This window comes from Monodelphis domestica, chromosome 6 (assembly GCF_027887165.1).
Source record: "Monodelphis domestica isolate mMonDom1 chromosome 6, mMonDom1.pri, whole genome shotgun sequence".
In the NCBI taxonomy this organism is placed as follows: domain Eukaryota; kingdom Metazoa; phylum Chordata; class Mammalia; order Didelphimorphia; family Didelphidae; genus Monodelphis; species Monodelphis domestica.
This window is the reverse complement of record NC_077232.1, coordinates 153,749,402-153,770,994: the sequence shown is the minus strand read 5'-3', so window position 1 is coordinate 153,770,994 and position 21,593 is coordinate 153,749,402. Positions and strand designations below refer to the sequence as shown.

Below are 21,593 nucleotides of genomic sequence, written 5' to 3'. Positions count from 1 at the left end.
CTAGTCTCCCTTATAGTGCTGTTATTGCTAACTAAACAAAAATAAAAACTGTATAAAGGAATTACAAAGCACTTTGAAACATGGAAAGTGTTAGATAGATCATTATTAATAATCTCTTCCTCCTTTTTGAATTATGCCTAGATTTCCTGAATTTTGATATAAGGAGTTTTGACTACTGCATCTTTCTTTCAGTCAACATTTTTCAGACGTTATCTCATTATTCCTGACAAAAAGTCTGCCAGAGAAGTAGGTGGGAATATTGTTCCCCTCCTTTATACAAGTGGGAAACCAGAGAGGAACAAAGACTAAAGACACCTCTTTGTAATAATACTAGATTCTCATTTAAAGTGTTTTGTGGAAGGCAAATATGAAGAGCTGTTAGATGTGGAATTGAATATTAAATGCTAAATGAAGAATTACTCTGTAAAATGGATCCATACACTGTTTTGAAACCACATTTTTTAATTCCTGTTGAATGTGGCACAAACTATATTACATATTAATTAGCATTGAGGTGACAAAATAAATAGTAGCTTCTATTAAATGTTTAAAGATAATTATGAAATTTGCTACTACTGAGACAAATGTTTATAAAGAGATATGATTTCTCACTTTTATTATAAAATATGAATTGTTTTCATCTAGCAAATCCCCAATATAAGAGCAGAAATTAGATGAACTACTTGTCAAAGATTGTTCAGTTTTTCAAATCCTTACCTCTTTTTTCTTAAAACCAATTCTTAATTTGTGGAGGACAAATTCATCATATCTTCTTTTGGATATTATTTTACATTTTAAAAAGCAATTTTATTTGAAAGGACACTTGGGAAGTGAAAATGTGAAAATAATATGCACTATTTTTAACATGAAGTCATGTAGCTTGTCTCTGTACTTTTCCCTGAGGGTGATAAATATTTTTATTTGGTGAATACTTATTCTTATTTATATTTAGAAGTTTGCAATAACTACATGATTGCCTTATTTCTAGCACTATTCACTAATTGTAATAGATTTTTCCAATTTGAAAAGGTTCTATTTCCTTTTAGCCTCATTAAAGTTATCATATAGTAATTTTACTTTGTATTGATCTCACCCTATCTCTGAGGAGCTCAAAATACCTTTGAAATTTGCAGAAATATCAGTATCTTCATTTACAAATAAAATAATATGACCCAAAGCCTCAGCATTTATTTTGAAGACAACTAGCCATCCCTGGATACTGTGTGAACCAGCTTGTTAAAGGAAGTGATTTTAATACAAAAACATTCCCATATTTTCTGCATGTTATATGTGTGTACGAGGTAAAATCCTCTAATGCTCCTGAAATATATCCCTAATCAATTTTTTTTGCCATTACATTTCTTGTGGTCAATACTGCCAATATCTGCATGAAAACCCAATTTATTCAGTGATGTTAAATCCTTAAATTTGAAGAGCCAATCCAATTCCAAGAAAGCTATAACTGAACCATTTTCAGGATTTCAATGAAAAAATGTATTTAAACATGCAATGACTGGAGCCATTATTCTGTCAAAACATGAGTGCATGTATTCATATAAATGTAGTTTTCCCAAAGTCTAAAGTTGTCTGGAGTTCTCATTTTGCCAAAAGAGAAATATATAAGCCTCCCCATTTCCCAACAATTCGTTTCCTTTACAATGTTTTCTCTTTTAAGTAAAACATTGTAATGGATATTCTGTAGCAAAGCAGTAAAACAGAGATCTAAACTAGGGGTACTCATTGCCATGTCAAGCAATGTATTTTTCTATTTTTTCAAAGAATTAATAATAAGGCTATCCCCCCAAAAAGCACTGACTTTTTGTCAGATAATGTGAAAAAAGGGGCACAATGTTTGCTTCTAATCTCTAACAGATTTTGTAAATTCTTTAGAGAATAAGTCACCTTTAAATTCATTCTCTCTTTCAGTATCCTTTAGTAAATTACTAGTTCGATCCAATGTATATAATGACATCTTTTATTTGATTATTCTGAGTTGTACCACATGATGACATTGTTCATTTATTTTTCCTATTTCATATATGATGGGAAATTATATATTACCAAGCTCTCTTTTTCTGTCTCTGTCTCTCTTCCAATCTCTTTACACATACACATACACAAACCCTGCCTAACTACTTAAAATATACTTGACTGCTTAATTATGAAGTGATAGATTCTTAATTTTTCAATTTCTTGAATGGTGGTTCTAAAACATTTTTGGTCTCATGGCCCCTTAAGACTCTTAAAATTTATAAGTATCCCCTCCAAATTAGTTTTGTTTATAGGGGTTATATCTATTGATTTTTACCATATTAGAAATTAAAATGTTGTATATATATTAATATTAGAATACAAATACTATGCTAAAAGTTTTGAGTTCATGGACCCCTTGAAAAAAGTCTTGAGAATGACCAGATATCATCAGATGATCATGTGACAACTCTTTCCCTAGAGCAGGGGAGAATTTGGATGATTTCTAAATTTTTCATAAGTATTTTACAGTAATACTAGATGCCATAGACCAAGATCTTTAAAACTATAATAAACACATTAAAGATGAGTTGAAATGAAGTTTAACTTTTTGAATTATCTTTCCAAAACCCAGATTATTTTTTTTTCTATTGAGAAAACCAATGGAAAAGCCATGTGGTATGATTAGTCTCAAACTTCAAATGTAGTTGTTTTTAGCATAATATTTCAAAGATCATTAAAGTTGTAATATGAATTAAATGTACAAAATATGACTTTTCCATTCAGAAAAAAAATGTTCCAGAAGGCAGAGGACATAATTTATTCTGAGTGGCATATTTATTGTCTATTTGATTGGTTAAGATCATGCATCTGGAGCAGTTACAGAAGTTAATACTGAATGAACAGGTTTTCTGCAATGCTTTGTTAGTGAAGCTGAACTCCTATTTGAGTGCAAGTCCATGCCAGCTGCAGTTTTACTTGGTGTATCTTGTTGAGGCTTGTTTTAATGGTGCTTTTGGGGATTTCAGAACTTAATTTTATATGTTAATGTGACATGCTGCCGTATATGTTATTGAGCTCCAGAGATGCCCATAGTCAAAAATAACTTGATTCTATTGCCCTTCTGAATCTCACCCTAGGTAATAAAATGTTAACCACTCTGCACAAAGGTATTCCCAAATCATTTTTATAAGACATTTAAAGTTTTATTTCTACTTTCATATGAGGAATTTGCATACAATTTAAATTTTCACTAGACTCATTTGATGATAAGGGTAATTTCAAGATAGTTTTGAAAAGCTTAAGTTTATGTTTCTTGGGGAAAGGGATATTTGTTTTCAAAAGTAAATTTGTAAAACATATTTATTTACATGTGTTTGTTTGTATGTATGGACAAGTGTGTTTATCAGTGTAAATTTATATATTTTGTTAAAGAATCCTTCATTTTAGATTTTTGCTTTTTAAATAAAATCTGTATTATAGTAAGCATGCACAATGTTTTTACATGGAAATATAGGTATTTGAAATATGGAGAAAATTTGAAATATGGAGAGAGTCAAAGACAGACAGAAACAGAGAGGCAGGAATAGAGAGAAAGACACAGAGACAGAGATAGATTTAATTTTTAATAGGCAGGATAACAGTTTTTTAAAATGTTTGGTATTGAGTTAGAGAGAACCTGGGTTCAAACTTTGCATCTCTCACTGACTGACTTTGTTAATTTGATGTTCTATGGACCTGAGCTTCCTTATGAATTCATCAAAAATATATTTTAGATTAAATTACCTCCAAAATATTTCACCTCTAAATTGATGATTTCACAATATACCTAAAGACAAATAAATTAATTGAAGCCCAAAATAACAAAAACAAGAAAATGTGTTTAAGATTAAGGAAGATTATTAAAATTAATCAATTCTCAGTTTTAATAAAAACATTTTGATTTTAGTTTAAAAGGTATATATGTTTTCCATCTTTATCTAAATCTTTGCTAACTTACAATATCAGTGGGATGTCAAAGAACTCTTATAGGACACCAGAGTCCTATCAAGGTCCTTTCCAGCTCTAAATCTGTGATCCAATTTAGTGTATAATCTCACCAAAGAGCAGGAAATGAATTAATTAAACTAATCTCATAATTTACTCATAGGTAGAAATTTGTTCAGTTTAATTACCACTTAATAAAGTAAAGTTAATCAGTTAACATAGTACTGCTTGAATATCTGATCATGATTCTCATTGTATTCTCTTAGCTATCTCATTAAAATTATAATTATATAATATAAAATTAGGACTTGAATGAGAAAAAATAAACTGCATTTACTCCAGTAATGCCTCTTAAATATTAAAAGTAATAGCACAACAGATATTAAATAATTGTTCTCTTAATTGTCAGAATGAAAAAATTATTTTATAAAACAAAATATAAAACTAAGAAAAACATTATTTGTATCAATTTCTGTGACATATATTCTAACTTTGAACTAATATTAGGATGAAAGAGTTTCTTGATCTTCTATTAACAACTATTTTCAATGACAAAATATATAATTATCACAGAAAATATTTTTGGTAAAAATTGTTATTTTTTTCTCATTACAAAGAAAATGAAATGGCCTTTTTTGTTTTCCAAGCAATGCTTTGAATGTCATGTTGGTATGGTTCTTAGGTATTGCTACTCTCCCCTTTCTGTGACTGACTTTGCTCTTTCTTTTCCCAAAAATTTTTCATCATTGTGTTGACACAACCAAAAACATCACCCATTCATGCTTTCATTTGGAAAACATTATTTAGCACTTCCTTCATAAGGCATTGTGCAAGTGACTGTAGAGACAAATGAGACTTGGTTTCTGCCCAAGATCTAGTGGGTGAAATGAGAAATAAACAAAGAACTCAAATATAGGTAGCATATGATAAATGTCACAAAAAAGCTGCAAATTATTATGGGAGCCACAGCATAGAGGAAAATTGCATACATTCTAGAGACTGGAGGGAGATTTCATGGATTTGGTAGTATATTTTTGAATGAGTAGAATTTTAATATGTCATGTATGAATAGGGGAGATTAGAACAGAGCCTTTTTGGAAACACCACAGAAGTAGAAAAATGTGGGATGTACCAGTGGACCAAACAATGTTTCAGTAAGAGAAGAGCCTTAAAACCCTGGAAGAATGATAGAAGGAAATAAGGCTGTGGAGGCAGTTTGGAGCCAAAATAAATTAATTTTGTGTTGGACAAAGGAGTCTATTAAATACACATTTGGTTGGCAGGAAATTTTTTGATAAGGGGCCTAATGTGATTGATGTTTTTTAGTAAAGGTTAAGAGCATTGAGTACCATATTAGTAAAGTGAGGAAGGAGAGGAGAAAAGAGAATAAGAATATAACATATAGGATATTTGGCCTGAGGACAAAACTTTGGGGAGTATAAACTTCCATTAGTGGTTGGGAAAATAGAGATAATAAAAGACTTAGAAAAAATCTTCAGACAAGAAGGTAAAGAACCAGAGAATGATTTGTTTTGGAATCAAAAGGAGAACATTTGCAATCAGTAAAAGAGAGAGTGAGGACAGGGTCTTCTTTTAAATATTTAACAACCAATTTCTTAGATGTAAATGCTCATAGGAAAAATAAATAAAATTGGATCTTAAGCCAGAACACCTTTGGGAGAGCACCAATGTGAAAAAAAATTCTGGAGAGTTTGAGATGGAGTATGAAATGAAAAAAAAAAAGTTATCAGTGGCTTTCTAGAGAAATCAAAGTAAAATAATAGGAGCAAAAATCAGTTTACAAAAAGTTAAAGAAAGAAATAATGGAGAAGAAGGGACTGAGAATATATATTTACCATTATGAATTTTAATTATGAAAGGCAGGTTAGACTATTGTAATGAAATCATTCTGAATGGGATTCTTTTCCAGTATGTATCATAACCATTCTTCAATGTATCTGGGCAGTCACTATAAACAGTGGGCTTTGATTGCATATATGAATGGGGCAGGATGAGTATTTGTTGAACTATGTGTTCTCTAAGGTACTTTTTATCTTTGTGGTACAGGTTTCCAGTATGAAAGTTATAGAAGATAGAATGGGAGCTCAAGCAGATAGTAAGATTGAAAATGTTTCTTTCCCCTAACAATAAGGAAAACATGAAGGAATCAGTAGAGAAATAATGATTAGAGACTTACGATGGAAGAGTTAATTAATTTATCATTGTCTAAGAAGCATGGAATATGAAGGATAGCTGAAGTGATGATAGTGGAAAAGAAGAGTCACCTCTTCCTTTGAAAAAGTAGGAAAGTATATGAAGACAACTGAAGATAACTTGAAAGTAAGAAGATGAAGGAACATAATTCAGTTGACATTAATTATTTCATTAAGGAATTTAAAGTAGTTATGGGCTGAGTGTGGATGGTAGGTAAGAGTTGTATTAAATCAGTGATGATATTTTGCTCTTCCTTTATTATGCTATAAATGTAAGTTTTAAGAAATTTTCCAAAAAGCAACAAAAAGGTTTTTCTTCTGTTTCATGTACCTAATCTAAGTGAATTGCTTCAATAGATTGAATTTTGTGTCTGATTGATAGTTATTCTGTTCTAGGAGGTGTGGCTACAGCAAAGCAAAACAAGACCCAGAAGAGGAAAAAATGCATTTTCACAATGGGCACAGTAAGCATATTGTACAAATTTCCCAATAGTTCGCTTAATTTAATTTTATATGTATAGGGGGTGTGGTAACATAACTAACAAAAGGATAGGTGTGTTGCTTTTTAAAAACCAGATCTTCTATGCAGAACAGAGAATTTGTACATGGTAGTTGCAATTGGAAAGCTTTTGGTAGAGTTTGACGATTTCTTTGCTACAACTTGTTTCCCATTGCAGAAATCTCAATAAAATTTTATATATGAAAGATTTCTTAATTCAAGCTAGATTCCTAAATAAATTCTAAATACAAAAGTCAGAGGAGTGAAAATATATCATATTAATTATGGAAATTGAGTGTAAATTATATTTTTAAACCTTCAATATTTCCTCATTAAGGGCTCTACCCCTCCTAAAATTCTTTCATTGTTCTCTTGTAGTAGATAAGAATTTTCTGGGATAGGGGATATGGATCACTTAATCCCAAATGAATAGAAGGTTTTAAAAGATTGTAGAAATTAAAGCATTTTGATATAATGAAAAAAAGCTAAAATTGAGGTATATTTTCTGGTTCATTAAAACTTTGTCAGAGTTTCTTCATAAATTATGATGTGTCTGGGAATTTTCAAAATGTTCTGAGTTATCATTCCATTAAAAGTGCTTGTTAGGAACAAGATACAGTGCCTCTCATTCTTCTTACACAAGCCCCAATGAAGATTAATATTCAATACTTACTGAATAGGTCCAAATTTGGCAATAGGTGACCATTTTTATGAACAAAATAATAAAATTTCATTTCTCTTTTGTTGTCAAAATTCTGTGTAAGATTACTTTAGCAACCCAGTGCTTCAAAAAGAACACATTATCTATCTATCTAGCTCTCTACTTACCTTCCTATCAATGAGTGGTAGTATGTTATAATTTTGATAGTATTCAATGTAGAGTAGAGAAGACCTGGGTCTAAACTTTGAAGGAAATAGAGAAAGAAAAAAGGAGGGTAGAAAAGGTAGAAGAGGAGGGGGAGGAGAAATAGGAAGAGAAGGAGGAAGGAAAAGAAAAGAAGAAGAAAAAGAAGAAGCAGAAGAAGAAAAATAAGAAGAAAAAAGAGAAGAAGAGAAAGAAGAGGAAGATGAAGAAGAGGAAGAAGAAAAAGAGTAAAGAGAAGAGGAGGAGGAAAAATATATATGCATATATGTTTATATATATAAAATATATATACATATTATCTAATAACCTATTCTCAATTATGTAATCCTAAAAAATAAAAGTTGTACAATAGCAACACTTTTTTTTTAATAACTTAAAATTCTAGTTCTTAGCTACTTGGAGCTTAGCAATTGTAATATATTAATGAAATTTGCAATTCCTCTCATCCATAACTATCATTTCTATATTTTAATGTTAATTTGTTTTTGCAGTTAAACTACCAGGAGTAAGAACTTATATAGATCCACATACCTATGAGGACCCTAATCAAGCTGTCCATGAATTTGCCAAGGAGATAGAAGCTTCATGTATTACCATTGAAAGAGTTATTGGAGCAGGTATGACAGTGAGAATCATATAACATTTTGACCTGTATTCTAATATAAATTAATACATAAATGTTGCATTATCAGTGTATTAAAACCTAGAAATGGCTTTTTTAAATGTGAAATTTTATTTGTCTCAAATGAAAATTAATAGAAAGGATTTTAAAGGCTACTTCTTTTCCATCTTTTTATTATATAACTCATTTAAATTAATATTCATTAATTTCTTGGGTGAAACAATTAACAGACATCTAATATAACTCAGTTTGTGCCATTACATGAATTTGCATCTTAGACATATAACAACTTGTGATTATTTAGTTTGTCTACAACTTTTGTTGTTGCTGTTATTGTTCATTTTTGTCAATCATTCTCCTTCATTTTAGAGGCTTGGAATCATTTCACTAATTATGATCATTATCACTATGTATAGAGGAAAAAGAGGCCCATGAAGGGAAGCATACTTGTTCAAAATTATTTTCTGTTATTAACTTTGAATTAAGTTAACTGGGTTTAAAGATAAAATAAAATCATAGCTTTTTCATTTTATTATTTTCTCTGTGTTTCTTCATCTGGATCTTTTTTCCCTTATGAGCATACATAATTTTCTTCTGCCTATAGAATTAAAGACTACATGCAATGAAATATAGCATAGTGTGAGTATACATGAATATTACAGTATTACATGAATATTATAATATGCTATTTTGTGGATATCAGAAATTGCTTGTCACAGTTTATTGCTTAAGTATATTTTTAAAATATCTATGTACTTGATTGCTACACTAATGGTAGAGTGACTATTCCATTTTATTCATTCAAAGTTGAAACTGTGTCCATTTACTAGTCCAGGTTTGATAAGCATTCAGGTATATATGTTTCAATTTCACTCGATGGCCTTAAGAAAAGTGGAAAAATGCCCTAAGTAATTTCAAGTCATGATGAAGTATCAGAATAAGCTTTTAGAGGAGGAATGAAATAGAATTATATGCTGATAGATCTAGAGTTGGATGGGTTCTCTGAAGCTTACAACTAAAATTAAAATCCAATATTTTAGAATTCTGTTGATCATCTGGCTCTAATTTGATCCACTTGTCTTAAAATGGGTGTTCCCCCTTCCCTTCATCTTTATCACCAGGTGAATTTGGTGAAGTCTGCAGTGGACGTCTAAAATTACCAGGAAAAAGAGAATTCCCTGTGGCTATAAAAACCCTAAAAGTGGGTTATACTGAGAAACAACGGAGAGATTTTCTTGGGGAAGCAAGTATCATGGGGCAGTTTGATCATCCTAACATCATCCATTTGGAAGGCGTTGTGACAAAAAGTATGTATCAACTTATTTGTGGTTTTGCTCTTTGAATACTAGACTCCAATTTTATTTCATGTTGTCCAATAGGTTGCTGGCTTTTAGTACAGAAGAAAAACAGGTACAGATGACATTAATATGATCTGATGCTAAGTAACTTTGAAATGATGTGTTCCCTTTAGAAGGAAAAAAAAACATTCCTGGGCAATTTGAGCTTATCTGCACATAAGCTGTGCTTTTAAGTAAAGGTGAATTTTAAAGGCTATTGCAGGAACTAACAAATTCAATAATAACCTAACCTCAAAAAAATATTAATCAGCTAATGAAAAGAAGCAGCAGTGGTGTTTAACTTTATCCATTTCCTAGGCTCACATCCCTTAATCCTAATGAAACACAAACCTCAAAGGCTAGAGACAGAGTTCTAATATGAATGGCATATCCACAGGTGTCACTACCTTTAAGCAGCCCTTTATAGTCAGCAGTATTTCTTTCTTTCAGCTTCTGCATTGAGGTATTTTAATAGATCTCTGAAAAGCTACAGCCTCAAAAGACTGAAAATGTCCCAGTGACATATGTCTCTCAGGCTTCATTATTTGCCTTAAATCAGTAGCAACCTGTTCAATTTTGACTCAGATTTTCTGGGTCTTGAAACTACATAAAAGTATTCTATCCAGTGCTTCCCATCCATTTTGAAACTGCCCAGGCCCTGGCACATTCTGTATATCTACTTATTTGGTGACCCAAGTGATTTTTGAGGTGCTTTAATAGGGGATGAAACACTTCACCCAATACCTTAAATATATAGACATCTAAGGTGAACTTTTATTACTAATTAACTAGAGAGGAAATAAGCAAGCTACATGACACTGAATAGACCAGTGAGCCCAGATTCAAGGAGACCCGAGTTTAAATTCTGCCTGAAACACTTGCTAGCTGTGTCATCTTGGATGAGCTTCTCTATTTTCCTCAGTTTTACTCATATGTGAAATGGTGACAATAATACCTCCAATGACTGCTGTAAGAATCAAATATAATAGTATTTGTAAAGTGATTAAAGTGCTCTCGAAGTGTAAGTTGTTATCATAATATGTAATTTTTGTACCAGGTAGAATTATATATAACCAACAGTCCAGTGGCCCCATCAATGTTTCTCTAGACTATAGGCAAAGGAGATTCTAGGTTTCAGCACAAATCATCCACTTCATCAAGTTTTATGGTTTCCAAAAGCTTAGGCAAGATCATTGTGTATTTGTTATGCTTGACTGTGTTTATTTGTTAGGATGTTTTCTTTCTTTCTCTTGATTTTGAATGGTGCAAAGTAGACCAAAAGCAGCTGCCTATAAGTATAAAAACAAAAGAAGGTCATTGTAATATGTTCCTTAAATGCATAGAACAGAAGGAATCATAGTGAAATGTCATTTTAAAAATAATATCTATAATTTATTATATACATTTAAAAATCAATTGGTATGAAATAAATATTTATATTTCCTTATAAAATCCTGCTATCTATATTCTGTTGTATATATAAAAATGCTAATTTTTCATGTAAAATTAAAAAATTTTTTCAATATAAAATCTGAGCTCTAGAGCACCCAACAAATCTACAAAAACTCTGCACTCATTTTAACCTTCATATACATATAATATATTCATGTATTAATATATTATACATTATATTTATTGTATGATATATTATAATGTCATATTGTTATATTATCAGTTACATTAATCCTTAATTTTCATCTGATTATATTCTTTTATTATTTAATATTATTAAATATTAATATAATTATTAATATTATAATATATGTTATTTATATTAGTATAATTAACACATTACTTTATTATTAGGCAATCAAGCAATAAACTCTTTCAGCATATTGCTTATGGAAATAACAATCATTTTCCAAAGATTTCTTTTCATTTCATAATTTTTTATACTATCTGAGAAAAGTAGCACAGTATTTCCCTTACCCTTAGCAGGTTATTGAAAAAATTAAAATATTAGATTAAGACATTAGGACACTTATGGATTTTACTGCAAAGTAAGAAGAAACAGAAGAGTATTGATGAAGTTGGATAGGTCTTTTGCCTTCTCAACTATTGTTATTCTGCACCCAAATTTTTCAGTAGATACAGCAGCCTTACATTGACTTTTCTAATTCAGGATCCAATTTTGAGTTCTACTATGATTTCTTGGGTAGCCTGCTACAGCATGAGCATCAAGATTCTTTTCTTGGCTCTGTCCCATCATGACTCATCAGAATTTCTACTTCAGGACAAAATAATCTAAGCCTCAGACACTTCCCAGCTGTATGATCCTGGGCAAGTCACTTAACTCCCATTGCCTAGGCCTTCCTACTCTTCTACCTTGGAACCAATAAATAGTATTGATTCTAAGATGGAAGGTAAGGGATTTAAAAAAAAATAAAGGAATGTTACTACATTCTTTAATTCAATTTCTGCCTCTACTCTTTGCTCTCTGTCTTTGAGCAAGTCACTTAACCTCTTGGGGCTCAGTGTGTGCATCTCTAAAAAGAAGAATTTGCACCAATAAATGGCTTCATGCTCTAAATAAAATGTTCTGAAGGGCAGTCCTGGGGCCTGTCAGTTCAAGTTAACTTACTGACCACAGTCCCCTAAAAAGATCCAATGATAAATTTCAAGGCAACCTTTGAACTTGAAAGGTCTAAAATTGCTTCCATTTTTCATTTAATTTATAGTCTCTATAATTGTTTATATATGTGTGTATATACATACATATACATATATACTAATTTTATATTAAAAATTCTTAGAGAAGGCTTCAGCAGACTGCAAAAGGGATCCTTGGCATAAATAGGATTAAGAACGCCTGATTCAAAGAAACATTCAATGGAAGGGTTTGGAAGGGAGATTTGATGTCACCCTTTTTCCTGAAGTCTCTTACTACACTTACCATATTTAATGATAGAATTTGAAATACAGTCTTTAAATTGTGCATCCCTATCAGTCAAATTAGACTACAGACTTCTTTTATGTCTCCTCAGCTCCCCTATAAGAAGATTCGGCACACAGTGAATGCTCAGTAAATCTTATTCAGTTCAATTCAACAAATATTTATGGAGCATCTACTGGGTACACACAAATTAATTCAGGGGCTTATGATATAACATTAATGAAGCCAAGACTGAGAGTTTGACTCTTGCACATCCCCCACTCTCAGCACCACATCACCTAAAGACAGACAATTCTGGGATAAAAAGAAGAGAAAATGGAGACTAAGAGTTTATTTATTCACTTTCAGCTGTGTGCTAGGTACTGTGCTAAGCATTTTACAATGATCTCACATGATTAATGCCATAACTTTTTATTAACTAAATGCTTAATGAATAATTTTCATCCATTTCTTACATTAGGCATAGTAATAGAAAAATATATTAATGTACCCACATCATGTCAGCCTTTTTTTTTTTTGGTGTTCATGTCATCCTGAAAGGGTCAGTTCCATGGTGGCAGGTCCCCTTTGTTATCTCAACTGCATATCCAGGATTCACTCAGTTGCCTTCTGCCTCCTCATAAAGAGGTTACCGACTATACTTGTGGAATTGTCATACATTTTCCAACATGTCCAAGGTATTGATTCATTGAGTTTGACTGATTTATTTGTTAAAAAGAAGGGTACTATTGTGAGCAGTGGAGATTTTCTTTTCCTTCTTTTACCAGTGAAGAAAGTCAGATTGACAGAGGTTAAATCACTTGCCCAGGGTCACATTGCTAAATATCTGAACACAAATTTGAACACACATCTTTCTGACTCCAGTGTCAGTGATCTATTCATTCCACTAACTAGCTCAGTTGTACAATACCTCAGATTTCTTTACAAGGGACACATATAGCTAGTAACAGAAGCTAAAAAAGAGCAAGCGAAAATAGCTATCTCCATGCCATCCACCACAATGGGAAATTATTCCTAATATACATTTGTACTAGTGCTGGCTTTGTAACTCGATCTCTGCTCCCAAAGAGCAATATAGTTAATGTTGACTAACACTATCATAATAATGTATTTTTTTACAGAGTATATGCCCCCATTTCTTTGTAAAAAATAATTAGGGAAGAGAAACATTGTAGGGATATACCAATTAATAGGACAGTACTTGATTAAAAGTTTTTCTTTATTCATTATACCTTTTTATTTTCTTTTTCAAGGCTCATGTGGCCCATTGAACCAAAATATTGCCTAAAGGAGGCTCTTACTAAGTAAGGCAAGTACACTCTGAGATCTCTCAAGGGGAAACTAGTTCCTCAGAGAAGAGAACCTACTTATAAGAGATGCAGAAAATGCAAAAAAAAAAAAACAAGGAAAAGAAACAGTAATTAGAAAAATTATAACTTAGTAACTCAAATAATATAAAATCAATGAACAATTAGATATTTAATTCAGTGAATAATCAGTGTTCCCTGTGCATAGAATATCCATTCTTCTGCTGAAGAATTCTTATCCATTCTATCAAAATCAGCTCAAATTCTTAAACCTACACAAGACCTTCCCCTGAATTCTCAGGTAGTAAAATTAGACATTTTCCATCCTTCATAACATTTTATTTTGTACAGATATCATTTACAAAGTCTATATTATAGTTACCTATTTATATAAAATATCACCATCCTCCAACAACCCATAAAAATAATTGACTCCATAGGGTCAGAGTCCAGGTCTTACTTAAAACTTATGTCTTTCCCAGGACTTAGAAAAGGTGTTTAATATTTTTTAATTAATTCAGCTGAAACAAAAAAGTGTCTATTCTCTATATTCATAAATGTAATCATGTCAAATATATAAACAATGATCCTGAGCATAAAATGGAAATGTAGTAATGAATAATAATGAATCATCCTTAAAATGTTTATACTTCTAATTTCCCAAATAAAATGCCTTCTTTCTGAGAATGACACCACAATGACAATATTAATAGCAAAACTGAAACAATGGCCTTCATGGTGAATCTTTGTCCTTACTTCTTGTTGTGTGTGAATTAAAATCATATTTTTTGTTCGCAAAGGTAAACTATTAATACTCAACTTGGGAAGTCTGCAACTTGTTTTTAATTTACCATGTTGAAACTCACTTTATTTGTGTTCTTAATTTCATGCTCTCTGATCTGATGCTAATTTATTCTGCAATTATTCTCAACCTGCAACACACAGATAATGAGACATAAGTGCAACTAAATCTTGTGATTTCTCTGATTGAAGCCAGGGTGAGGGGTGGGGTTGGAGTAGCACTCCCACAGATAGGGCCATAATGATGCTCCATCTTTTCTGTATAGCTGATTTAAGTGCTATAGACAAGGGACCTAACTAAAAATCCTTTTGTGATCTGTTGCTAAATGTGGCACATCCTAAAAAGAGATACTGTCTACAGAGGTTTGCTGACAGATGACACAGCACCTGATTCAAATAACTCATTTGCAATGCAAGACACTTTCATGAAATGCTCAACAGTTCTAACTTCTACTATTCAATGAGATTCAGAAAATAGCAAAAAAAAATTAGGTGAGTCAGCCCTCTCTCCCATCATAATATCACTGCATTTCTGAATTTCTTAGAGCTGTTCTACCTTGTGGTACCTGTTGTGGAAATTAGCCAAGGGGCTGTTCTTAGATGTTTTGTGTTAATAAATTCAGAGCCAATTCTTGCAAATCATAGAATTGCCAAATGTTGAATTCCATCTTCAAAACCTAAGGTGATGTCAATTTTTTCATAATCAGAACAAAGACTAAAGAGTGAAGCAAAAGCCTTAGGCCACATTTACCTGTTCTAAAATTAGGTCAAGCATGGAGCTGTGCTAAATTTAAACTGAATAGGAGACTGGAAATACTTGGTAAAATACTATTTACACTATAATTTAAGAATGAGTCCTTCCATTCCCACAGGGATAAGCATATTTAGGTGCAATAGACTGTTAAAAAAAGATTTTTAGATTTATGGCTAAATTAATATTTTAATGTATTGTTTTCATTGATATAACAAAATATTTTTAAAAGCCAACTGCATATATCTGCCAATGTTATTGAAGAAAAATAATAAAATAAATATACTTGTTTCATATTTTAAAAATAAGCCACATCCTTTTTAAGAACATTGATTATTATATGCAAATTATGACATAGGAAGATAATGCCTTGAACAGAGTAGATCATAGGATTATAGATCAAAAGTTACAGAGATATTAAAAATTACAGCTATTAATAACTATCAATGAATGAAACTGTAGTTGAATTTTTCAAGGACGTTTAAAAACAAAAAAAATATTATTCAGGATAAAAAGCATGGGATTGACACTCAAAAAATGAGAACTCCACCCTCACTGCTAAGAACCTTTTACCTTAGGACCTGATGTAAGGCTTTAAAAAATGAGAGCATTCTCTAAGGGCTCCATCTTCTATCATATAACTTATACTATCTCATTCTTGACCCATTTCTCACATTAAAAGTTTCCCTTTCTTTTCCAAGCTAAAACCTTCTACATGTACTTTTTTATCCATACCTTACAGTACTTTACTCCCTTAGTCATCCCCATTCTCTCTAGTTTTCATTCTCATCTCTCCTTATCTACTGCCTATTGTGTGACATGTCAGCATCTCCCCCAACATTTAAAAAAGGAAAAGCAAAAACAAAACAAAAACAAAAGAAAATTACTCACTGTCATACATGTATATATTTGCACTCATATACACATGTATTCTGCTCCTCCCTTTCAGTCTACCAATCTAAACCATTTACCCTATAAATTCTTATCTCATCGTTCAATCGAAACTACTCTCACCAAAGTGAAAAATAATCTAATTGTCTAGCATAATGAGGTTTTCTGGATCCTTATCTTGATTTATCTGCATCCTTTGCAATTGGCAATCAAACCTTTTTTCTGGATCTGTTCTCTTTTCTAGATTTTCTTGACACTTACAATGGCAAATATTCTTTCTTAGTATCCTCTACTGGATATTCATCCTGCTGATCCTTGCTAACCATAAGGGATTCCTTATGAGTCCTCCAGGGGTCTGTCTTTGGAGTCTCTTCCTTTACCCCTCACTTTATTTGGTGATTTTATCATCTCACATAAGTTACTAATTTCTGTGCAAATGATTCTCTGATCAATATATTGAATCCTAATTTCCCTCAAGTTCTCATCTCATATCCCCAACTGCTTATAAATATTTAAAACTGGATATTCTATAGACACCTTAAAGTCAAAATGACCAAAAATGGAATTCATTAGCTTTCCCTAAAAATATCTGACTTGTTTTTTTACTTTTTTTGTTATCATTGAGAATACCACCAATTTCCCAATCATCCACACTCAAACCTAGTAATACTTTTTGTCTCCACCAAAAATCACCTTATAATAACAATTCTCTGTCAATTCTTTTTATTTCTAGCTTTAAGATATTGATCAGATGTTATCTCCAAACAGCTATTGGAATAGCAGAAGCATTCATTGGACAGTCACAGTAACTTCCTTGCTAATCACATTGCATGGCTCAGAATTCTAATCCCTTCTGCACTCAACTACCAAAGTGACCTACCTGACCTATCTGATGCATTGCTCTTACTTGATACACTCTAATGCTTTATTTTCACATAAAATCCAATATAAAAAGTATTCTTTGGAATTTATAACAATTTGGTATTCAGCTATTTGCTATTATACAATTTAATATTTACCTATTTATACCATACCTTCTGTCTCCATTTCTGGACCTCTTATACTTCACTATTCTAGCCTATTTGCTATACTTCATGTTTGATCCTGTCTCTGGATTCCGTGACCTTTCAATGTTGAGCCCCTGTACCTTGAATGTTTTTCCTTCTCATGTCCACCTACTAGCTTTCCTGGTTTCCCTCAAAGTTGTTTTAAATTCTTCTTTCTACAAAATTAGAATTATAATCTCTAACCTTTCTAGTCCCTCTTCGGCTATTGGATTCCCTCTGAGATTATCTTTCATTTAATAGATCAATATCATATATATGTGCAATTATTTACATATTACTTTAACTCCAGTTCTTTGATAGCAAGAACTCTCATTTCCCTATGGTTCTTTGTACATTCTCAGTCATTAAACATTGATTAGGCACTTATTTTATAAATATTCAGTGATTTACTATTACTTCTCAGCCAGGTGAAGAGCCCCATTGCAATTCTTAACTTCTATTTCATCTATACAATGAGGATAAAAATACTTTCACTATTTACTATATAGAGCAAGAGTATACAATTTTGCTTTAGAAATGTTCAGTACTACATCGACAGGAACATGAAAAATGTTTCAGTCCCAGAAACAAGGTAAGATGAGAAGTGGTGTGAAAAGGACTAGATCTAGTTTCAGATGATTTGGGACTTATCTATATTCTCTTGCTTGCTATCCATGAGTCACTTAATATCAGCCTCAGTTTCCTCCATTCTAAAAGAAATGCATTGAATTCCATGAAAGTTTCCCTCTAGATTCAAATATGTGATTTTGTAATACTTTGGATTTTGCCACAACATCTTTGGAGTTAAAGGGGAATTGATATTTCCAACATGAAAGGAAGAAAATACTTTCTTAATTATGAATCTACACCCACCATGAATCTCTCCATCACTTTTTGAATGAACTATAATTTCCTTTCTCTAGAGTTACTGGTTTCCCCAGGATTCAGCAAATCGTATCATTTAGAATATGGGTCTCAGCAAATGCAATGTCTTCTACGATGAGAGCTTATATTTATAGCATTTCCCAAATACAATCTGTACTTTTTGCTTCTGCCTTTTCTTTTTGAGCCCAGATAATTATCTACCTTTACTGACCAGAATCTGGTATAGATAGATAGATAGAGAGAGAGATAGATAGATAGAGTCTAGCTATGCGTTATACATAGATAGACTATAAAAATTGCATATTTTAATTATGATGAGGAGGTTTCCTTATCTTCATGAAGGGAAAACTAGCATAGTGTTTAAAGTGATATAATTCAGATATATACTGCCTCTCAAATGCAAGATTTATGGGAAAAGCATAATTTAATGGAATTAGGGAAAACATTTAGAGATTATTTCATTAGACCTGGTAAAAGGTAATTAGGGTGTTAGAGAATGTTGTGAAGATAGAATTGACAAGGATTAGTAACTAAATTGATAATAGCATTAAGAAAAAGGAGTCAAGAATGATTCCATTATTGTTTTCCTTAGTTATAATAAGAATAGTGATTGCCTAAGTAAGAAATAAAAATGTTTAGATGCTCAAATCTGTTCTGCTTGGGATACATTGAGTTTCCATTACCTATGAGTCATACAGTTGGAAATATCCAACAAACAGTGAGATAGAACAAGAATTAAGAGATGTTAGTAATTGTATATATTGAATTGATAATTGGATTCACTGGAATTGAAAAAAAAACAGTGAAAGAAAGAATATGAAAAAAAAGATTAATAAACACAGTGTGAAGTTTTGGGAAATACCCACACTTATTAAGTAAGAAAAGATCCAGCTGGCAAGATAAAAACAAATAGATCATTTTTTTAAGTCAAACATGGAGGAAATAGCATCCATGACATGGACAAGAGTATCAAAAAATGAAAATAGTTCAAGTAGAATGAGAATTATGTAATGCTACTGGACTGATCAGTTAGTTTTTTTTTAATGTAGGATTTGTTTAGAATTCATCAAATTTACTTTATAACTACATGAGCTATATAATCACAAATTTCAAGGTCGAGGGGACCCTAGAGATCATTTATGACACCTAGCCTGATTTGACAGATGAGAAGTTGAGGTGTAAGAAGATTATGGGACTAGTTAGTAATGAAATTTGAGTCCATGTCCCTTAATTCTGAAGTGTTCTGTAATTAATCACCAATTCCTTTGCATTAAAAAAGCCCAAACACTTTAATATTCTTTCCTTAAAATATACAAATATTTTAATATTAACAATTTTAAAGTTTATTGTAATCATATTCTGACATAGCTTTAGCAGATCATTTTGCATAAGAATTTATCATGCAATTTTAAGATGATTGACGGTTCTTCTTGTCTATATTTCATTCCACTTCATGGAAATTGATTTAAATAAAAATAATTTGCATGTTCTTAGAGGATTTCATTGAATTTACAAGGACTAGAGGAAACCACATTAATTATTGCTATGTCATCCTTGCAAGCTAGCGAGAAATGAGATATAAAACCTGAGCCAAACTATATATAATTAGCATTAAAATGACTCAAGCATGAAAATTAATCAAATGGGATTTGAAGAGCCTTATTATTCTTGTCAACAAAAGGATATCATACCTGTTTGCAAACTTTTATTTTGATTGCTCACTCCTCCCATCTTACCAAATATGAGAGGCACTTTAGATCCCCATAACATTTCTCAAATAACATTAAATTTTTTTGTTGTTGTTAGAGCCTTTGCTGTCATAAATAATTAATATGTCTTTTAAAGGCAGATGATGCTGGCTGAAAAATTGCACAGCATGCATTCCAGGTGTCCAACTTCTTAAAAGTAATTATTTCCTCTTTCTTTGTGGGTATTATTTAATGTTAATAAGATTTTTGATGGGTGCATCCTGTTTACAGATTAATATCTTTCTTCCAAGCTCATAAAAATCTGAGTTGAAGGCCAAGGTGTTCATTAACCCAGGAAATGAACACTTCATATAGAATTTTAACTCATTCTTGTTAAAGTTCATCAGTCTAAGGAACACCTGTATTCAACATATTCTATTGATAGATGATTCTAAAAATATTGAAAATGAATGAGCATGTGGGAAGAAAAGAAATTTTAGAAAGAAAGATGAAATTAAGGATGTCCAGGGATTAAAAATATATGTTAATCACATTTAAAAGGAATAGATTTTGAAGGACATATGGTAGATACTAATAGGATTGTATAAAGATAAAGTAATTTATTATATTTGTGTACTTTATTTGGAGAACCCTCAACTTAAAAATTGATCACCTTCTCCTGGAACTTTCCCACCTGCCTCAGTCTGACATAATCCAGGTACTTGAAATTTAACCATTAGAAATTCATTATTTTAAATTAAGCCTTTTTTCATTTAAAATTCAAGTGTCCCTTGGAATATACTATACATCATTCAGCAGAGGGTTCACCTGAGGGTTGGATCATTTCCTTTTCTTTCATCCTCAAGTTCTTTTATCATACAGATGACCCTAGCCAGAGAAATAGTCCAGGGAACTGTGTAGGTAAGTAAGATTCAGAGACACACTGGTGAGGAAAGGGGTGGCATTCTGACTGTGAGATCATGGACTTGTTTTTGTTTGTGGTAAATTGCAACATGTCCTATGTCTGATCTCTTTTTTTACTTTGTGTGCTTCTTTGAGAATAAACATCCTTTTACACTTTGCTTAGAAATGTTGCATAGAATCAAATTCTGCTGTCCCCCAGGAACATAGTTAGTGAGAAAAGCCCACAACTGAGTTGAAAAGGCTACTTCATTTTTGGACACATTTTAAAACTAGTAGACAAGAGGAATCATATAGATAAATTTAACCTAATAAAGTATGTGATAACTGCTGACCTTTTGGTAAAAAATGAGAAATTGTGAGCTATATTATATCACAATTATGCATATTTTAAACTGGTTGAATAGCTTGAAAATAAGTCTTTAATATTTTATGTCATTTTTGGAGAAAATCTTCAGTAAATGCCCCAAATAGCTATATTTGTTCCTATAGGTTTGCTTTTTTCAATAATTTTCATCACTCAAATCTGTAGATCATAAAATGCTAGAAAGAAAAACTAGCATTGCAGTTGGCATCAGGATTCAAAAACATCATTTCAATCTAGAACATTAGGCTAAATCAAATAATCAGAAACTTAGTAGGGTTAAATGTTAAGCTTTATAATTCCATTTAGAAAATTAGCTTTAAGGCTGATGTGGGGCAAGCATAGATATTTATGCAATAGTTAAAAAAAAAGATGGGGGGGACTTCCAGCAAACCAAAATATCAAAGTAAACAACTTAAGATATCAGAGAGGAAATATGGTGAAATATTGGGCTCTATTAAAAGATATGCAATGTCTAGGACTTGTGGGCTCTGTCCTCATGATATCATATGAACCATATCATATTCAATTCTGGGAACATATTTTAAGAAGA

The 21,593-nt window shown here is 31.6% G+C and overlaps 1 protein-coding gene across 6 annotated transcripts in view; it reads left to right on the top strand.

Moving 5' to 3' along the window:
* Nucleotides 1–21,593, top strand: part of EPHA5 (EPH receptor A5) — a 507,554-nt gene that overhangs the window by 449,652 nt on the left and 36,309 nt on the right. For all 6 annotated transcript variants that reach the window (XM_007496389.2, XM_056802682.1, XM_056802681.1 and 3 more), the window contains 3 exons: nucleotides 6,567–6,634; nucleotides 8,026–8,151; nucleotides 9,278–9,463. In XM_007496389.2, coding sequence (XP_007496451.1) covers nucleotides 6,567–6,634; nucleotides 8,026–8,151; nucleotides 9,278–9,463 — 380 coding nt within the window. The remainder of the gene's footprint in view (nucleotides 1–6,566; nucleotides 6,635–8,025; nucleotides 8,152–9,277; nucleotides 9,464–21,593) is intronic.